Below are 20615 nucleotides of genomic sequence, written 5' to 3' on the forward strand. Positions count from 1 at the left end.
TATCAGCCTTCTCCCTTCTGTTTTCCATCTTAGCCCATAGTTTTGCTTCCAGAAATGGAACTCCACTTCAACAGCCAAAACACAAACTAATACATCACTTTCACTGCTCCTTCCCGCACCCCCATAGGAATGGTTACCTGACATCCCCTACAGCACAGCACCTGCTCACAAGTATCATTCAAACTATATTCTTTCATACTTCTTGAGAGAGGACGGTAAAAACTCCCTTCTGCATGGCGGTAAGGACAGTCTGTCCCCATCACATCACTCTGTGTGCTGAAAGCTGCCATTGGATCTCTTGCAGCCTGCTGGCTGCTGCTCACAAACACAGGGAACTGCACCACACTGATTCTAAAGAGAGAAAGGAAGAAACTCTGGTGGGAATGACACCCAAGGTTTGCAGAGATGCTCCAGATTGTGCCAGAGATGGAATATCACAGTGCTGGGACATGATTGATCACTAAGGAAAACACTTGGAAGCACATTCAATCTGCAGAAGCTGTAATTACTGGGCACAGTCAGCTTTCCTATGGCTCATCTGGAGGAGGCGGGTGGTCTCACACATCTGCTCAGGGGCTTCAGCTGAGACACTTGCACAATGCTGGGATCATTCTGATGGAAACTATGTCTTCAGATACCATGGTTAAATCCATCCAAAATGATCAAGCCGAGCCTTAGCTCTTGAGCAGCACTTCTTCCCCACCCTTCACTACTCCAAGCAGCTCCAACAAACTTCTCAGAAGAAATCCAGGCCAGCACAGACCTGGCAGACCAGAACCAAGTGCCGCTTGTGGGACGGCAGTGCCCACTCCTTGCTTCCACCCTGCTCCAGCAGGTTAAGGAGTCTGAGCCTCACTGGCCTTTGACAGCTCAAGACTTTCAGCACCTCATGCCAACATTTCTCACTAAGATACACCTCAGGCATTGAATTCTCTTCTCACTACCTCCTCCCAGTCCTTCCCTAGGAACAGAAACCATTCAGATTCTACAGCAAACTACAGCATCTGCACTGCAAGAGCACACTGAACCACCTGCAACAATGAAACATGGTTTTGGAGAGTGGGTTTGAAAACACACCTTTAGACAGCTGTCTCCCTGTAGCCAAAAGGAAACCAAGCAGCAAAAGAAGAGTCCAGCCTGAAACATGCTCATGCTACTAGCCCAGGTTTTTCACAGTGAATGTAAAATCCATCCTGTTCTTGAGGTAACAAATGACCAGTGGGTCTCCCTTTGCTCCACCCCTTCTCCTTCAAAGCCAGAAAAAGAAAGAAAAAACAAGCAGAAGAAACCCAGACGTACCTTTCCACACACAGAGCAGAAAGTGGAACAGCAGTTGTCTCCTTCCTGAGACATGGTGGGGAGCATCCCAGAGGAAGCCCAAGTTCTTTGCTTCTCTCCACAGGGACTTCAAGCACTCTTGGCAAGAGCTGCTTTGGTTCTTTCTTCAACTGCTTCCATCACCAGAATCTCCTTTGGAAAAGGAACACTAAAGAAAGAATCAGCAAATGAGAAAGAATGAGCAATAACCACTTTCCCAGCTTTCTTCTGACATGCAATTAAGACTCACGACTTGGGCAAGGTCTTAAAATCAGCTGGTTACAAGAACTGTCCCAAAATATATCCAGCTTCTGTACAGCTGCCGTTATTTCTGTCAGTGAGTGTCATCACAGAATCATAGAATGGCCCGGGTTGGAAGGGACCTCAAGGATCATGAAGATCAATCGCCTCCCTGTCCCTGCTGGCCATCCCCTCTTCTGATGGAGCCCAGGGGACCATTTGCTCTCTGAGCTGCAAGAGCACGCTGATGGCTCACGTTCTGTTTTTCATCCACCAGGACCCCCAGGTCCTTCTCTGCGGGGCTTCTCTTAAGGACTGCTCCTCCCAGGCTGTACAGATGCCTGGGATTCCTCCAGCCCAAGTGCAAAACCTTGCACTTTGCTGTCTTGAACCTCATTAGATTCACCTAGGCCAACCTCTCGGCTGAGCTCCCTCTGGATGGCATCCCTTCCTTCCACTGCATCAGCCGCACCACTCAGCAAACAGCAGAGGGTGCACTCCATTGCATCATTGGTGTCACTGATAACCATGTTAAAAAGCACTGGTCCCAAGACAGACTCCTGGATGACACCACTTGTTATCAGCCTTCACCTGGACATCGAACCATGAAAGGCCACCCTCTGTCTGTGGCCTTTCAACCAATCCCTTATCCACCAGGTGGTCCACCTGTCAAATCCACATCCCTCCAGTTTAGAGATAAGGATGTGGTGGAGGGCCATGTCAAAGATCTCGCTCAAGTCCAGGTCAATGAAATCTGTTACCTTCCTTTTGTCCACAAATGCCGTCACTCCATCATAGAAGACCACCAGATTGGATAGGCATGGCCCTCCCCTGCTAAAGCCACGCTGGCTGTCTTGGATCACATGCTCATTCCTTATATGATCAAGCATGTCTTTGAGGCAGATCTGTTCTTCACCATCTTCATCACTGTTCCACATTTGAATCAAATAATTGGTGTTGCTGCCACCAAGAAAACCTCTTTGTCTTCTACTCCTGCTGCAGCTTTCACCAGAAGCAAAGGGAGAGGCCACCTCCTAGATCCAAATTTTAAGAAACCAACACCCAATAGGTGTCATCTGAAGTAAAATAGCAGAGAAATCAAGATGACTCTTCTGCATCCAGCTTGGATCACTCCCTCACTCAGGCACACCACCATCAGATCAAAGAGATGCTGCCTTCAGCTTAGAGATTGTATGGGAAATCACACCTTGAACCTCTGATTAATCAGCTGAGGCAAGTGTTGGATCAGCTGCGGGAGCACAGGTGAGAGTAATCTAGCTGTGCTCCCAGAAGGGGTGGACCTCGACTGCACCTCTTCTGAGACCTCATTTAAAGGCTGACCACCACTGAGGCAGCATCTCTTGGAGATTGCTCCCCAGTTGAGACTGCCTCAGCTTTCTGGTCAAAACATCGACATTGGTGAGTTTTCCTTTGCTAACAACCTTTGACTATTTACCACCATCTTGGTTAACATCTTTTTATTAGCCACCCTTACAGAGACCATAAGGGTTTGGGCTTCCAAACTCTCAGCAAGCATTTGGATCAGCCAGCTTCCTGCTGGGGAGCCCCCTGCATCACTGCTGCCTCCTTTGGTACCGTACCTGCAGATGCTTCAGAGCTCATTAGCATGGACTTCCTTCCTCCCCTCAGCAGCTGCTCCTGCACTCACCTTCATTCCTGCTCAGATACCGGCCGCTTCCAGCACCAGCTGACCTGCAAGACACAGAAAGGAAAGGTGGGAGTCATGCAAATCCCCAAGAAGCCCAAGGCTGCATCACCACCATGTATGGCAGCCTCAGGAAGTCAGCTGCAACTACAGCCTTTGTCAGAATGGAAACAGGAATCATCAGTTAAGTGTGACCTATGAACTCATTGCCACCATCAGAAACAGGCACTGAAATCGCTCACTTCACTGCAGCTGGTTACCTCCAAATTCTTTTACTTTTAGGAAAATGCGGACACGGAATTGAAGGACACTAGAAAAGTGACATCTACTTCCCTGTAGGTGGTTAAACTTGGAAGCAGGACTTGAGCAAGAAAAGCTTCTCAGCTCAGAATCACAGAATTATCAAGGTTGGAAAAGACCTAGAAGATCATCTGGTCCAACCATTACCAATACTTCCCGGATAAATCATATTCCATACATCACATCCAAATGTTTCTTGAACACTCCCATTGTCGGTGACTCCACCACCTCCCTGGGCAGTTCATTCCAGTGCCTGACTACCCTTTCTGAGAAGTAATATTTCCTAATGTCCAGCCTGAATCTTCCCTGGCACAGCTTAAAACCATTCCCTCTAGTTCTATCACTGATTACTCGAGAGAAGAGGCCAACCCCCAGCTCACTACAACCTACCTTCAGGAAGTTATAGAGAGTTACAAGGTCTCCCCTGAGCCTCCTCTTCTACAGGCTGAACAATCCCAACACCTTCAGCTGCTCCTTGTAAGGCCTGTGCTCCAAATCCCTCACTACCTTCGTAGGTGAAGACATTCCAGAACCGCAAGGTTTTCCTGCATGGAGAGGCTCAAAACTGAATAGGTCAGACCTCCTCCTCTCCATCATTGCTGTCACGTGGAAGGCTGTCCTTGGAACTGCAGTGACTCATGCATCCTAACTGCACTCCATTGATGGAAGCACACCGTGCATCATCGCTACTTGCCGGGGTGTTCCTGCACTGGCAAGGGATGGATTCACCTGGAAAGAGTAGATACACAGCAGTTAGTGTAAACTTTCACTATCCAAGGAGGCAAAGGCTTGGTGCTGCCTGTCAAGCAGGTTTCAAGCAGCTTGCGAGACTCATTTGGGAAAGACAAGTGTCAACCAAAGATGTCAGGCACGGCTCGAACGCAGGAATACAGAAAGAGGTACAAGCCCTCTGAAAGCATGAATTCTACCTGTGTTGCTGACAAGCAGTGTTTTGAAAGCTGGATTTGCACCCTTACCTGCCAGGACCAAGACTTCAGCTTCAGAGGGCTCCCTGGCACTGCTCTGCAGTTGGTTCTCGGCCACAGGGGATGGTTTGCCCAGGCAGAAGCAGGAACGCCAACTGCCAGCTGCTGACTCTGCCCTCTTACTGGGAGAACTTGGTCTGGAGAGAGAAAACAGAGCATGCTGTCAGTCGTGGTGCAGGGTGAGGGAAGAGCTGCACCGAGCCCTTGCCAATAGTTGCCTGTTCCCAGCACTACCTGGTTTCTGCTGAAACACAGCTTAGAAAAGCCCTCTGTTTCAAACAGCAGAGGACGCTTCCATTCCTACAGCTCAGCCCTCAAGTCCTGCTGGCTACATTTGCTTTTCTCTGGGGCTGGATTCTATATGAATTTGGTCTTGTCCCACATAACACAGCCAAACAACTTCTCAGCCTGACATTTTATTGAGTCTGGCCCTCCAGAATAATTGGTGCACTAACAAGCTCACAACATGCTTGATTAAAGCACGGAATTAAAAAGAAAGTCAGCCAAACAGAGGGTCACATAGAACAAGAAATGACAAATAAACACTCCTGAAAGGCTACGTACTGCAAACAGAGGGAACGGTGCGGAACAGGCTGGGTAGGGTTTATTCCACATCGAGCACAACAAAATCTGCACTAAAATGGGATGGGGGAATTCCATTCCACCACCAAATACAGGTGTCTCCAAGAGGCAAAAAAAAAATAAAGAAAAAGAAAAAAAACAACCCAGAAGTTTGAACTTCAGAAGTTCAGTTCCTTTTCCCATTTCTGTTACTGTGAAGAAAATAATGCCATTTGTGTCCAAACTAAGGGCAAAAGAAATAAGTAACTCACATGACAAATGCACAGGTGTTGAATCTTCAGCATCCATTAAATCCAAGTTCCTTGTTTTTGTGGGTTTTTGTGTGTGTGTTCTGCTTTGTGTTGTGGCATTTATTTATTTATTTTTTTTGTTATTTTTTAGTCAAAAGTTATTAGCAAAGGAAAACTCACCGATGTCGATGCCTTGACCAGAAAGCTGAGGTAGTCTCAACTGGGAAGCAGTCCCCACATCCCCCTCTGCCCCCCCCCACAATGGCCACTCCCGCGCACTGCAGCTCAGCCAATCGGAGCCGGCGGAGCTGCCGCTGCCCAATGGGAGGCCGGGGGAGGCCGGCGCTGGGACGGGGAGAGGAGAGAAGAGACAGAGGCAGCACTGAGGTGGGATGGGCTGATGGGGAGTGCGGGGAGGACAGGGGGGTGTGGGGCTGTGGGGGGGCAGAGGGGGATGTGGGGCTGCAATGTGTCAGCGTCAGGAGCACAGGTGAAGGCAGCTGAGCTGTGTGAGCAGTTGTGTTTGAGTCTGGCTGCAGCTCTCTTAGACCCCACTGAAGGGCTGAGTGCCACTGGGAAAGGATCTCTGTGTGGAGATTGCTTCTACTAGAGGTAGTTCTATCAGACTGTTCTATAGAGCTGTGCAGGGGCTGTAAAGGGAGCTGAGGGGGACTGTAGGGGGGATATGGGGCTGTGGTGGGCCATAGGAGGACTAGGGGCTCTAGGGGGCTGTGAGGGTGTGTAGGGGTTGTGGGGAGCTATTGGAGGATATGGGCAGGTATGGGGCTTTAAGGGGTGGTGTATGGAGAGATAGAGGGTTGTGGGGGCCTTAGGGTGATATGGGGCTACTGGGGGCTGTTGGGGGCAAATATGGGGAGGAATATGGAGTTGTAACAGATTGTGGGGGTGTAGGTGTGGTATATATATATCTATATATATAGATCTGTCATTGTCTTCATTCGAAGAAATCTGAAAATAGAGTCCCAGCTGATAGTAAAGACTACCCAGAGGGATGGGATGACCATATGGACTGTGCTGAGGATGCTTTATAATGTGTGATAAACACTGTAAAGCAGTGTTGCTCCAGGAAATGGCCCAATACGACACAGAAGCAACTTTAAATATCTTCCAGTCACAAGCTGTTCATATCTAATGTCTATTTTACCCAATGTTTTCCAGTTCCAGAAGCAGAGGATGCCTTTATCAACAAGCAGAAGGTGCAGAAGGAGGTGAAGGCTGCACCAACAGAAAATGCCACGCTGAGCTGCGAGGTGGCCCAGGAGAAGACGGAGGTGAAGTGGTACAAGGAGGGGAAACTGATCACCTGGAGCAAGAAGTTCAAGGTGGAGTCAGAGGGCAAACAGCGTCGGCTGGTGGTGAGCCAGGTGGAGAAGAAAGATGCAGGGGAGTACAGCTGCGAGGCTGCTGGCCAGAAACTCACCTTCAAGATTCATGTCACAGGTGAGACAGGTGTTGTCTGAAATACAGCAGAGAACAGTAAAGTAAAATCTAGTTTCTATTATACAGTGATCCAGTTGCAGTAGTCTGTGCTGAGGTTTTTTCCCTAGACTTGATTGGCTGGCTTTGTAGAAAGTATTTGGTTTTAGTATGGCACAAAGACCTGTTTCAGTCTGTCTGTAGAATAATAATTACTGATATATGTACAGTGGAAGCAATATTCAAGATATTATTCAAATCTCTCCTGTGCCTGAGATCCCAAACTGTAATTCCTGTTCACCGAAACATTTGACTAAGATAAGTATGTGCAGTGAGGCTGGAGTGCATGTTGTACGTGCAGCCTTTCATGGCAGGAGAAGCAGGAACTTCTAGTAGTACACTGACTTTTTACTATGCCTTTATGTTGGAGGCTGCATCTGGATAGGTGAGTCTGCTCCTCACAGTAAGAGACCTGGTAGAGCTGACTATTGCCAGAGCTCAAAGCAAAATAGATATCTGCAAATCACACACAAAGAAGAAAGGACTGCTTTGGTGAGCATATTTCCTTTGTGCCTTTGACAGTCACAGTTGTGGCAATGGTAGAGGCCATGAGGAGTCTGTTCAGGAAGCCAGGAGTACTGTTCTGGGTCATGAAAAGGCAGCCAGTGGTTTGACTATCACATGTTTATGTGTTTTGATGTTTCACAGTGGGTCTTAAGTTAAAGGAACTCAGGTTTTGGTTGCCTGCAGGACAGATGTTCTTTTGGGTTCAATATGTTTGCATAGTGACTTGCAACCATGGGACTGGTGTTCAAGGACCCTCTTGGTTCCTTCAGTTCCAAGGTTCTTTCTTGCCTAGATTTGACACTCTGTTTCAACAGAAGAGCTGATACTCTCTAGTGAAGGCTATTAGTTTGGGCACAAGTGGTAACCCAAAGCAGTTCCAACCTGTACATACAAACCTGCAAGATGGTCTCATTTCAGTCCCTCAGTCAATACTTTCTCTTTTCTTCCCTCAGAGCCAAAACCTGTGTTTATAAACCAGGAGAAGGTGCAGAAAGAGGTGAGTGCTGCCCTGGCAGCAAGTGCCTCCCTCAGCTGTGAAGTAGCACAGGATCCAAGCGAAGTAAAATGGTACAAGGATGGAAGACTGCTTGCCTCCTCCAGAAAGTTCAGAATGGAATCTGTGGGCAAAACACGGCGTCTGGTTGTGGAGCAGCTGGAGAAGAAAGATGCTGGAGAATACATCTGCGAGGCTGCTGGCCAGAAGATGACCTTCAAGTTGGAAACAACTGGTGAGCATTCGCTTTGGGAGCACTAAGCAGCTGTTTATGTGGCTTAGAGGAAGAGGAAGTGAGCCATGCCAAAGGGAAGGTGGTGTGGTGCAGGAATGCAGTTGAGATCAAACCCAGCAAACGTTTCCAGATTGATGAGGAAGGGGTCAGAAGAACCCTGACAATAACAGGGATCTGGACTGAGGATGAGGGAGAGTACTTCTGTGAGTCCAGAGATGACAAGAGCAGCATTACCATCACCCCCAAAGGTATGTCTCTGGAAATGAAGGCTGACAGTGAGGAAGGATCCTTGGCTTCCCTCATCAGCCATTACAACACTGCAAAGCTGAGTTCATTTGTGTGTTTATGCTGTTCTCTGTGTTAACAACCAAGTACAAAACTTGTCTTTCTCTCTGAATAGCTGTGGAACAACTGCTTCTGAAGAGCACAGCAGTTAAGTGGGCAAATCAGCCTTCAAGGCTGGAATTAAGCATCCCAAATGTAAGATGGGATTTTTTTTACCCCTTCTTTGCCTCTTTTCTTCTTGCATCTTTGTAGATGCAAGGAGGATCTCCTCTACAGGCAGGAGATGTGAGTGTGAGTTATGGTGGTTACTTCCTGCGAGTCATAAAATCTGATGCTTCCAATAAAATCATGGACTCTGTTGGCTCTTTGAAGGTGCTCAAACATAAACGAGCTCATACACTTAGGGACACATCTTTTATGTGCTCCTAAGTGGTTTCTTCTTCTCCATCATCTCACAGGGTGGTGAAATTTGTTACGCGTCTCAACAACGTGGCTTCTGAAGAAGGCAAAGAGGCTGTGTTCAAGTGCACTGTTTCTCCCAGTGATGCTGTGGTCCCCTGGTTCAGGAATGGTGTCAAGATTGAAGCCAGTAAGAAACTCGTGATCTCACAGTAGGACACCAACCACAGCCTCACCATCACCGATCTGACACTGGAAGATGCAGCTGAAATCTCTGCCAGTGCTGAGGGTGTAGAAAGCACAGCCAATCTCAGAGTCCGAGGTAAGGGGCTGTAATGCCCCATTGATAGGCTGTCACTGGTGCTGTGGTTTGTGGGTTTCATATTGCCTTTCCTCTGGTTATGGTGACGATATGGAATTTTGCTTCCTTAAGTAGGGTTCCCCTGAATGCACTGGCACTGGAACCACCATTTAAATTCTTTCTAAAAAAACTGTTTGGTGGATTCACTGTGTTCTTACTGTTATTTCTTCTCATTGATCAGAGGCCTCAGTCTCATTCAAGAAGAAACTGGAGCCTAAAACTGTTGAAGAGAGAGAGACACAGTGACCCTGGAGGTAGAGCTGACCAAGCCTGCAGAAGTCAAGTGGATGAGGAACAGCATTGTATTGATGCCCAGTGAAAAAACAGAGATCAAAGCTGAGGGAACAAAGTATATCTTGATAGTTAAGGACATCTCCTTTGCAGACAGGGACTTTTACTGCTGCGAGAGTCCTGACGACAAGAGCCAAGCCAAGATCAATGTGGAAAGTAAGTGGAATGATTGCAAGGTCTGTAAAGACACTGGATGTGATTTGAACTTGGATTCAGGTCTTCTCTATGATCACAGTGGCTACTGCCAGCCCTACATGCCATGGGGGCAGGGAGACACAGCCCTGGGCTTGGACACCATTGTAATGCTTGAAATAAGGTGAAAGAGAGGGCGGTCTTCCCAGCAGCCCTCAGCCATGTCATTGACATAAGCTCTTAGCTGATTCTCCTCTGGAATTTCTCACTCTGGTGCAGTCTGTTTTTCTTCATCTGTAAGGCTATTAGCAACCTATTCCCTGCTTATCCATCTGTTCTTCTCTACAAAGCATGTCTTTCAAAGCATCTCTTTATAAGCAGTCAGAGTTAAATGAAAAAATAAAAATAAAAACACAACAGTGCATCTATCTATGGATGCTTTCCTTTCAAGTAAGCTAACGGTGTCTCAGCTGTAGCCCTGTACTTCTGTCCTATTTCCTGCATCCTTTTGTCATGTTTGCTACGGAATGGACAAGGACAGAATTGAAGGTCTATCTGATTTTTGTCTACAAAGCCCCTGCCACCAATTGCTGCTGTGTAGGTCATCAACAGGTACTGAAAGGCTTGATAGCAGGCTTTGAGTACATAAAAGGCTCTTAGAAAGTGGAAGCAAACAATCTGTTCTCTGTGCAGAAATAATGGACTTCAATTGCAATAACAAAGATGCAAGTTCTACAACAAAAAAGCTTTTTAATGGTTGGATGACTGGATAAGTCATTTGGAGGGGCTTTGAAGCCTTCACTGTGGGTTTCAGGAAAGGTTAGTGAAATATCTGGGGCACAAAGAGCTGAGCATGTCCTGGAGCAATGGAGAAGGGCTGGATGATTTTTGCGGGTATTTTCAGCCATAGAATTTTGTGTTCTGGTGGTGTCAGTACATTCTTTCGTGCAACATGGACGGGTTGGTTTGTTGCATTGGTTCAGACTTTTGTACTAGGAGCTCAGCAGTGGTTAAAGCTCACACTTGTGCAAAGTAAACAAGCTCCTGCAGTTCGTCTCTACTCTGTTTTAGCTGTGGATTAGCTTGACAGTTCCCTTCCATAAGCTTTATGGTTCCCTTCTGTAAGTCTACTTACACAGACTGAGTTGCTTCACTTGAAGTCTTGCTCCAGGATTTTGAGCATATTATTAGCAAAAATATCACAAATAATTTCACCAACAATTCTCCCCACCTATATGTAGCTTTCCTTTTTTTCACTGGCAGGTTTTACACTGGCAGATAGGGTGGGCATGTAGAAACAACCCCATTAATTCTGACAAAGCTCTGATTTCTCTGACTGGCCTTTGTTTTGTGATTCAGCATGCATGCCCTGTAGCTAAAGCCTGGATGTCTTCCCCAACACCTTCAGTCTCCCATCCTTACTTAAGTTACTCCATTGCAAATCTCTCTGCTAGTCCAAGAGAGTTTTTATTTTACCCCTTTTGTGAGGCAGCAGCTGGATGGGAAGGGTGAGATGAGTGAAGACTAGGTTGTTTGGGTGGCTTTTTTTTTCTCAAACGTCCCTTCCAACCTAAACCTTTGTCTGATTCCTTTGATGATTCTATTTCTCAGCTGCTTGTGTGAGATCTCCAACCTGTCCCCGTTGTCTTTCAGTGCGGCAGATGAAGCTGGTGAAAGGTCTGCAGCCCCTGGAATTCCCTGAGAAGGGAACTGTCACCTGTTCGGTGGAGGTGTCCCATGAGGATGTGGAAGGGACTTGGCAGAAGGACGGCGTGCGGCTGAAGCCTGCACCAAATATCATGATGGGTGTCCAGGGGAAGAAACATTCCTTGACACTTTCTTCTCTGAGCCTTGAAGATGCAGGACTCATTTCCTTTAAAGCAGAAGGCATGAATTCATCGGGGAGGCTCACTGTGACAGGTATTGGTTGGTGCAAGGTGTGATTATCTGCTCCTGTCCCAGATGACTTGAACAGCAGAACCAGCTTTCCTTCCAGCTGCAAAGAATGTTTTGCACTGGGCCATTGCCACCAGAGTATCCCTGAAATATCAAGAGGATTGTTGTAACATTGTTGTCCCTAGCACAAGTAATGATAATGTGCTCAAAACAATAGGTTTTTTTGTTGTTAATGACAAGTTCTAGTAAGCATGGAGAGTAGGCACTGCCTTTCATTATTCCTTATGCCAGATGCTCCTAGAGACCTCATTCCCAACTAAATCCACATCCTTCTTTCTCCTTCTCAGAACTGCCTGTGAAAATCAGCAAACCATTGGCAGACATTAGCGTCACTCAGAAGGACAAGGTCACATTTGAGTGTGAGCTGTCCAGGCCCAAGTGGACGTCAAGTGGTTCAAGGTATGGCATGTAATGGTATTTTCCTTTCTGACTTGTCTGGAAATGAATGAGAGCCTTTAATTTCACTTCCAAGGGATGCGAGTCTGAGCTTTTGCTTGATAGCTTTTGCACTGCTCTCTTTTCTTTATGCTCTTTTACTTGCCCAGATCAGCACTCTTTGTTATTATGTCCTGAGTTCATTTATCAAGTTGAAATGGAAGTTTGTTTTGTGTTTCTTGTGAACTCCTGAGGTCTTGCTGCACAAAATATTGTTGGTTGGTGTAGAGTCTTGAGCTTCAACTCTAACACAGAAATTCTCAGCCAGGATTTTGTAGCCTTGTTGTGATCTGGGTTTTAGGGTGAAATCTGAGTTTTCTTTGCACCTGACAGTGTGAGAATTTGCTCTGGCACTTTGTGTACCTCCGCGGTGCTCAGCTGTTCCTTCCCTTACTTGGGGATAACGTCATTTATTCAAGATGATGTCCAAACAGGCTTGTTAACAGTTTTCCACAGTGCTTTAAGCTGTCATAGGTCAGCCAGAATTTATGCATGTTCTGTAGCCATTCCTCCATGTTGAAAACACTGCACTGTGCTTAAGCTTCAGCATATGTTCCAGTAAGCACAGTTCCATTAATTCTAGGGAAGCGGGTGAATTAAGCATAGATTTGAAGGCTGCCTATGCTCAGTGCAGAGATGGAAGGACTCGTGGAGATCTGACTTGATACTTTCCCTTCTTAGATGGGAAGGAGCTCCATCATAGTAAAAAAGAGGGCATTACTTCCCAGGGAAATAGGAGAAGTCTCATGATTCACCAGTGTGAATATGAAGGTCAGGGAACACCCACGTGCCAAGCAGCTGAAGACAAGACATCAGCTACCCTAAAGGTTCATGGTATGTTTAACTGAAAGAGCAAATAAATCCTCTTGTGGTGTTTTGCACCACAGGATTAAATGCTTCATGGGCAGTTTGGGCATTTCTTGGTTAGTCATTTTGTATACCTTTCTCTTTCTTCTTTATGCTCAAGACAGATTTTCCCTCCATGTGTTGCACTGGTTAAACCCCAGTTTGTAGTTCATCAGCTGGCTCTGAAGCATCAGACTGGTTACTGAACAGACGGGTCTGCTGTGCCCTGGTAGATGCCACTTTCCAAAGGGACGTCTGAAAGGATGCTTTTATCTGATTTCCTACTAGATGCTGTCCTCATGTGGCCACTTGGGTTCAGTGTTAGCATGAACATGAACATCTGTTCTGTCCCATGACTTTGGTGAACTCTCATTTTCTCTCTCAGTCTGCAACCAGGTTGGGTTGGTGTTTCAGTACTGGCTGTTTTATGCAAGAATTCTGCCCCAGAGGTTTATCCAAGTTGTATCCAGGCCCTTCAGAAGGACAGGGAAATAGTAGCACAGAAATATGAGCTGATTCTGACATAAAGAAGTGCAGACCTGGAGAGTTAAAAGGGATTGTGTGATGTTCAAGGGATTTTGAAGCAAAAATGTCCCCTAGGTAAGATTTCTGGCTGACATTCCCCATACATTGTGGGCACACAAGCTAAGGAGAGACTAGTGATGAGCATGCAGAGAAGCCAATGGTTCAGACAGGTTTGTAGTGACATGACATTGTAGAGTTCTGCCTAGTTTTCCATGGTGGAAGGTGGTGTTGTTACCAGTTTTCTTTAACATTTTTGTAGGCAACATGGCCAGTGGAATCAAATGCACCCTCAGCAAGTCTGCAGATGACACCAAGCTGAGCGGTGCTGTTGATGTGCTAGAGGGAAGGGATGCTACCCAGAGGGACCTGGACAGGCTGGAGAGGTGGGCCCTTGGCAGCCTCATGAACTTGAGTGTGGCCAAGTCCAAGGCCCTGCACCTGGGTCAGGGCAATCCCAAGCACAGGCACAGGCTTAGAGGAGAATGATTTGAGAGAAGCCTTGACCCTGAGGAGAAGAGTTGGTCTGGAGGGAGGTGTCCCTGCCTATAGCAGTGGGATTGGAACTAAATGACCTTAAAGATTCATTCCATTCTATTGTTTTTCTACCCTTAATTTTGCTTGAAAGGTTTTAGAATAAATGAGATTCTGGTTTCCATGAAAACTGTTTGCAGGGAGCTCCATTGTAGCTAGTAAGTCTATGTTTAAGTTCAAGGCCAATAATGCTTTTACTGTGTTGAAGAGAGAAATGACGCAGGAATGGATGATGGTTTAGAATAAAACATAATCCTACTTATTTTCTATGCAAGTATGTGTAAGGAAAAGATGCTTGACTCAGTTCTGGAAATACCCTGACAAATATATCTCTACTGTTTCACAGCTGGAGATATCAAGATTGTGAAACCAGTGGAAGATGTGGAAGTGAATGAGTATGGGAGTGCATCTTTTGTCTGTGAGATTTCACACGATGAGGTTCAGAGCCAGTGGTACAAAGATGACAACAAGCTGAAGGCTGATGACAACATCAGAATGCGGCAAGATGGTAGGGTGTAAGAGGGGGATCTTTCTCCTGAGTGGGGGGTTGGTTGGAGATCAAACAGAAAGGACATCTGAAATGAAGTGAAGAAGGTTCAGAAGGGAGTTCCCCTTTTGTTTTGGGACTGAGGTTAGGGTGGAACAAGTGACAGGTGGGAAGCTTAGTGTGGGAAGTGTGATGCTATCCCACCATCCCACACTGCCAGGAGCAGGTAGGAAATGAGTGCAGTTCTTTCCAAAGTGGGGGTGAACAGGTCAGTCAGTTCACCTCTCCAAAGAGGTTTTGTCTGACAGTGAGTGTGATCCTTCTGTATCAGGTACTTTGAAGGTGACGGCGGCCGCATTCGGTCAGTCCTTGTAGAAGCCATGTTTAGATTCTGCTTTGGTGGGGATGTGGATATGGGGGAATGGGTGGTTTCATTGACATGAGAGAACAGGCAGTGATGCTGTGAAACCAGATGGATGATGCTCAGCCTGGCCATGTGCCTCAGAGCTCTTTGCTCAAGGAAGCCAAGTGTGGTTGTGGGTTTGCTCTCAAGAGCACAGTTTGGTAGGGATGAGTTGGCGGTTGGACTAGATGACCTTAGTGGTCTTTTCCAGCCTTAGTGACTCTGTGGTTCTCTGCTTCAGGAAGGACCTACTCGCTGACTTACACACGTGTCCAAGTCAAGGATGCAGCAGAAATAAAATCTGTAGCCGAAAAAGTGCCCATCTTACAGTGAAAGGTAATTATGCTTCTGATGACGATTTTGCTTAAATTATCTTATGTTATAAACCAGCCAACAACTTTTGCTTTAATGTCAAGGAAGTTAAACACCACCAGAACCTTTCACAGAAATAAAAACTCCTAGCTACCTACCTTTCTGCCCACAAAATATGCAGCTTGTCTTTTGGGATTTACTTTTGCTAAGTAAAACAGATTATTTTCTTAGGAGGTTGATTTTCTACCTCTAGACTTCAGATTTGTGTTTGAACGTTGAGGGAGAAAAACATAGCTTGACTTTTTCTTCATTTTCTCTGTCTGTTTGAAAAGAGCACAGTTTTGTTTTTTTTAATATATACAATGTTAGGGTATATATATGATGTTAAGTGTGATAAAGAAAAGGGAGACATTTGAGTTAGCACAGTACTCAAGAGTTCAGTCCCCAGCTTTGCCAGTGTTACAATTATAAGGGCAAGAACATCCTGGAAAATGAATTTCTCCTAAGTTGAGTCATTACATTTGAGCTACAGAGACCTTTACTAGGAGAAAACTTGTTGTTCAGAGCTAAGTTGCTGTATTTAACCAAAGTAATTATCAATGTCCATGTTTCATTGAACCTCTTTTCCATTTCGTAATGCGAGGATTTTGATATCGGGATGGGAAGGTCATGGTTTGATTTGGATGTTGGACTGGGAATCAGAAGATCTGGGCTCTCTTCAGGTTGTCAGTCTTATTTTCTGACTTCTTAACAACATTCCTTTCTTTCTATTATTTTTTAATGATGTTTTAAGGCATTTTGAGCTGATAGGTGTAGTGTTCATGTGCAGTAATGCTGACGTGAGTAAGTAGGGTGATAATGTAAGGGTTATTTACATTCCTTCTAAATCTCTGCTTTCTCTTGTTCCATCCTTCTTAAAGAGCAATCCATTAATCTAGTAAAGGAGCTGTGTGATGAGGATGTGACTGAGCCTGAAGAAGCCAAATTTGAATGCGAGGTATCCATTCCTTCTGTGAAACCTCCCAAGTAGTATCTACGTGGGGAAGTCTTACAGGCTGGCGGAAACTTGATTATGCAGCAAGAAGGCACCATCCACCGGCTGACCATACTGAAAACCACCACTGATATGACAGGCACCATTCAGTTCTCAATTGGCAGATCCAAATCCACAGCCAATCTGCTTGTTAGAGGTAACATATCCTGGCTTGGTTTACATCATGAAGATGAAGAATTAATTAATGTCCAGTCTTCCTACACTGGGATCTTTGAAATATTGTGTGTGTGTCTGGAGGTTCTGCTCCATTTCCAGTTCAAAGTCATTGGACACTAAATGAGACAGCTGCGTCTCAGTAAAAGATCTGTATGAATAGTTGTGATGTGCTTACTGTTCAGATCTACAGAGCTGACGTTTTTTCCTTGGCTATACCAAAGAAGTCAAATCAGGTGAAATTAATTGTATTTCTGAAGTAGACAAGTTTAAGTTTGGTAGCACCTAAATTTGATGCAGTTTGTCATTGATTTTATCTGAAAGAAATTTGCAGGCTTTTTATCTCCTGTTGTCCCCAGTGTAAGAGTCTCCATTCACATCCTAAAGTACTTATTATATTTTCAACTCACTCTTATTTGAATAAAAGCCTCAACTGGGAGCAGTTTAATAAGCACAGAGCAAGAGCTGGAGCTTGCATTTGGTCGATACTATACAGTATTACTTTATAGAAATGTAATCAATGGCCTTCCCTATAGACAATCGTTTGTTTTATCTTTAGAGTTGTTCAAAGAACCATTGTGAACATGAAATTAATTGGAATGGAATAGATGCAAGAGACTTTCCTCTTCTTCCAATTGTCCTCATCCTTTCTTCTCTTCCACCCCTGCTTTTCAGATTACCATATACAAATCACCAGGAAGTTGGAGGACAAGACAGCTTTGGAATGTCATTCTGTCATCCTGTCCTGTGACTTCAAGCCTTCTCCAAAGGTTGTGAAATGGTTCAAGGGCCACACACCCATCGAGCCCTCTGAGAAGTACAAGATCAAGAGGGATAAGCATTCAGCAGAGCTCCAGATTCTGAAGCTGAAGCCCAATGATGCTGGTGTGTACAAGTGCAAGGCGGGAATTGCAGAGACTGAGGCCACGCTGACAGCTGAAGGTATGAGCAGGGAGGATGGCCTCTTCCATGTCCTATTTCACCTCAGATTTCTCTTCTTGAGGTTGATTTCTGCCGTTCTCTCCTGCTAACTTTGCAAATGTATAAACTTCACTGAGAAGATTACACAAAGATTATCTAGTCCAGCCATTCTACCACATCCCAGTATGCTTTATAGTAACAGTGGTAACAGTTCACCTTGTTTCCCTACAGCCCACGACGTAGAAGTAAGGAAGCACCTGCAGGATGTGGAAATTGAAGAAGAGAGCTCTGCTGTCTTCTCCTGCGAGCTGTCCCATGATGACGAGGATGTGGAATGGTTTCTGAATGGCAACCTCCTTTACACCAACAATTACAATGACATCAAGAACGTTGGCAACTGCTGCACACTGACAGTGAAGCAGGTTAAGCCTGAGGATGCTGGCACAGTGACAGTGAAGTCAGACAAGGTGTCAGAAAGCGCGCGCCTGCAGGTGAGAGGTGGGTCTGATCACAGCCCTCCTGGATGTAAGAGATGCTAAGGAGCTCCAGTTCATTCTATTGTGCAGCAGTCCTGCTTCTAAAGCTCACCTCTCTGGGGTGACAAGTCATCAGGGGCTTTCTTCCAGTGGAAGGTTCCATTGCAGCAGATATCAACGAAGGAGGATGGTTTTGGTGTCCTGCCAAAGCATTCCATTGCTTTTTATCATCATTTTACTTAACACAAGGAGAGTTAAGGAGCAAATTTTTTTACTGCTTCAGTGCCATGCAGTGTCAATGCTGTTGTCTCCAAGGATTTATGACTGCAGGGAGAGATCATTCAGTGTGTGTTTTGCCTCTGGAATGACTAATGACCAGGCTGTGAGCAACCCGATCTAGCTGTGAATGTCCCTGTTTATTGCAGGGGAGCTGGGCTAGATGGCCTTTAAGGGTCTCTTCCAATTCTAAGGATACTGTGATTCTAATCTGCTCTCCCCAGTAATTAAGCTCTTTTACTCTACGCGCTCAGAGTTTGAAGGATTTCCTCTTTCTCCTTTCTTTTGCATTTGGTGGATCTTTTTTTCCCAGTATAAACATCTGATGTGTGAAATAGAAGATAGATAAAGGGAGTCAATAAAACAGGAAAATCAAAAGTGTTCAGCAGCTTATCCTCTTAATACTGAGCTCCGCTGTATGAGCTCTGCTCCACGTGAGGGCAATGCCAGCTCTCCAGCTTTAGAAGAGCTACATCCCAATTTTTTCATATGATATCAGTCCCACCCACGGCAATGCAGGCTGTCCCTCCTGTTCCCTGTATTCTCCTACTGAATACTTGAGAATTCCATAAAGCGTATTCAGTCAACAGACATGAAACCACTTTAGGTTCTATATTGGTGTCGTCAGTAATGGTAAAGATTTATTGATACCTCTTTAAAAATCTGAACACAACTGGAAATGTCTCAACTTCTGTATCACGTTGTTCTGTTTTGCCTGTTTAATTGCAGAGAAGCCTGCTGTCTTCATGAAGTGTTTGAATGATGCTTTTGTTGAGGAGTGGGGTGTGATTAAATTGGAATGCAAAGTCTCTAAAGAGAAGGTCAAACCAGTGTGGAAAAAGGACGGTGTTGTGCTCACTTCTGGCAACAAGTTTGAGCTGCTACAGTCTGGGAAGACCCTATGTCTCCTTCTCCATGACCTCGAGAAGTCAGATGCAGGTTTATATACCTGTGATATTGGCACTGATGTTGCCAAGTCAAATGTCGGCGTTCAGGGTAAGTACTGTGGAAAGTGAAGGAGTGCTAAAAGCACATTCAGTGTGGTCACTATGTCTTACACCTATTCCCCCACGAGCCTTAATAGTTTCTACAATAGAACTGTATTTCTGCAATTTAGCGCAGTGATGTCTGGAAAATTCCCATTGCTTTTGAAGTAAATGTATCTCCTTTTGCCATGAAAATCACAAAACACGTCAAGAATGTCCTGGAAATGTTTCCTTTCTAAACATCCCTAAAATGGAGAAATGGTTTGAACACCAGTAGGGGTAGGATGGTAACAAATTAGCTAATAGAAACATTTAATGTCTTGTCGTAGGCAAAACCCTTTTTCTCACGCAGCATCCTAGAGTTGTCCTCTCTGTTAGGTTTTTCCCTCTGTAGCTCATTGAATCTTCATTGTGCTCCATGGACTGAGCTGCTCTCCTTGTAGTTCTTCCAGAGCAAACCAAGAGATTCACGTCTCTTTTTTTTTATAGCTTTCTGGTAATTCTGAGAGGAGAATGTCTTAGAGAATACATCAGTGAGGAACGCAGCCATGATCTGCAAATCCTGAGTTCAAACACCAGTACTGCTACTCACATTGGTCACGAATGCCTTTTCTCCATCTAAACCTCATACTAACCTATCTCTTATCTTCCAGAGCTGAATATTGGCATTAGCAAACGGCTGAAAAACACTGAAATCCAGGAGGTAGAAGATTGCACTTTTGAATGCATTCTGTCCGATGAAAGCATTGATGAGTTCAAGTGGACACTGAATGGAAGCAGAGTGGAAAGTGGTGGGCGATTTAAAGCTTCTAACGTGGGTTGGTAAGAGACTCTCCTTATCAAAAGTGTGACTCCTACTGACTCTGGGGAAGTCGTTTTTATTGCCCGTGGTCTAACCTCCAAAGCCTCTCTGTCTGTGAAAGGTAATGAGATGGGAGAGATTCTGGGGTCTGATTCCTTCAACTGTCTTCTGATAAGATTGTCATGAGAGCTAACTCATAATATGGTTAAAGTGAATAGCAACCTTCTACTTGAACCTTGAAGCACTGAGAATTTCTCTTAAAAATAAGTAAAAGGAGGAACCATTTGACACAAATGTGAGAACTACCCAAAGCACTGGGGTAGTGTTGGCAATGGGCATCTCACTCCAGCTTGTTCCATTACCAGTAAATCAGGAATGATCTGTTGAGGGAACTGTGGGAGCAAATATCCTCTAAGTATAAGCTGAAGGGATGGCCTTCACATCATCTAGCTGTACAACAAATAGGGTGCTCTGGAATGTCTCTTGGACTCCCTACAGCACACATACTTGCTCTGGGGCATGTCTGGATGTCTGTAGAGCTAATTGCGGGGCCCTGAGAAATGTCTGGGGCACATTAGGGGGCACTGGCTTCCATGTGAGTGTTCCCAGGTTCCCAGAAGTCAACAGGGAAGCCTTTGGAGACCCCTTGGGAAGACTCAGTGGGGCCCTAGAGTGATGTAGCAGCTTGTGTTGGTTGCATCTGCTTGGCAGGGAAGCGATTTCCCTGGTGGGAGCTGACTGACTGGGAGGTGATTTCCTTGGTTTAATTAATTTAATTACCTGGATTATAATTAAATAACACTGTTCAGCGTTCAGTCAAGATTATATTTTTCCAAAGTACTTCAGTCATGCATCTGTAGCAGCTTTGCTAAAATATATCAAGTTTATTCAAAATTCCAGTGATGCTCCTAAAGCACTTGAAGTGCATTTG

At 45.3% G+C, this 20615-nt stretch overlaps 3 protein-coding genes and 2 long non-coding RNA genes across 6 annotated transcripts in view; 4 read left to right on the top strand and 1 right to left on the bottom strand.

Annotated features, from left to right (window-relative positions):
• Positions 1-2841: 2841 nt before the first annotated feature.
• On the bottom strand, positions 2842-4858 carry LOC146753463 (uncharacterized). Its single transcript, XR_014940010.1, has 3 exons — positions 4501-4858; positions 3914-4252; positions 2842-3270 (listed from the first exon to the last, which is right to left on the bottom strand). It is a non-coding gene; the product is annotated as an uncharacterized LOC146753463 (long non-coding RNA).
• A 2856-nt stretch (positions 4859-7714) lies between these two features.
• LOC146753464 (obscurin-like protein 1) overlaps positions 7715-20615 on the top strand; it is a 50245-nt gene continuing 37344 nt past the window's right edge. The window contains exons 1-3 of one of the 2 annotated variants that reach the window (XR_014939991.1): positions 7974-8053; positions 8797-9059; positions 9280-10485. Coding sequence is in view for 1 of the 2 variants with exons in the window: in XM_085530541.1 (XP_085386667.1) it covers positions 7936-8053 (118 nt within the window). In the remaining variant the exon portion in view is untranslated. Of the gene's footprint in view, positions 8054-8796; positions 9060-9279; positions 10486-20615 lie in introns of those variants that run through there. The other variant, XM_085530541.1, reaches the window with a different exon arrangement.
• LOC146753465 (obscurin-like protein 1) lies at positions 10781-12185 on the top strand. The gene is made up of 2 exons (XM_085530565.1): positions 10781-11441; positions 11765-12185. Exons 1-2 carry the CDS (start codon positions 11183-11185, stop codon positions 11887-11889), a joined length of 384 nt encoding a protein of 127 aa, XP_085386691.1. The 5' UTR covers positions 10781-11182; the 3' UTR covers positions 11890-12185.
• On the top strand, positions 13261-16215 carry LOC146753466 (uncharacterized). The gene is made up of 3 exons (XR_014940005.1): positions 13261-14322; positions 14946-15040; positions 15937-16215. It is a non-coding gene; the product is annotated as an uncharacterized LOC146753466 (long non-coding RNA).
• Positions 18325-19744, top strand: LOC146753467 (obscurin-like). Its single transcript, XM_085530564.1, has 2 exons — positions 18325-18892; positions 19536-19744. The coding sequence occupies exons 1-2, from the start codon at positions 18643-18645 to the stop codon at positions 19706-19708; spliced, it is 423 nt and encodes a 140-aa protein (XP_085386690.1). The 5' UTR covers positions 18325-18642; the 3' UTR covers positions 19709-19744.

Source organism: Coturnix japonica, chromosome Z (assembly GCF_054131305.1).
Source record: "Coturnix japonica strain WE chromosome Z, WE-NBRP24, whole genome shotgun sequence".
Taxonomy (NCBI): Eukaryota; Metazoa; Chordata; class Aves; order Galliformes; family Phasianidae; genus Coturnix; species Coturnix japonica.

Excerpts from the sequence above, each read along its gene's own strand:
- LOC146753465 (XM_085530565.1), top strand. The coding sequence starts at position 11,183 with ATGAAGCTGGTGAAAGGTCTGCAGCCCCTGGAATTCCCTGAGAAGGGA. Across the intron at positions 11,442-11,764 it reads GGGGAGGCTCACTGTGACAG|AACTGCCTGTGAAAATCAGC; the intron begins GTATTGGTTGGT and ends TCTCCTTCTCAG.
- LOC146753467 (XM_085530564.1), top strand. The coding sequence starts at position 18,643 with ATGAAGTGTTTGAATGATGCTTTTGTTGAGGAGTGGGGTGTGATTAAA. Across the intron at positions 18,893-19,535 it reads GTCAAATGTCGGCGTTCAGG|AGCTGAATATTGGCATTAGC; the intron begins GTAAGTACTGTG and ends CTTATCTTCCAG.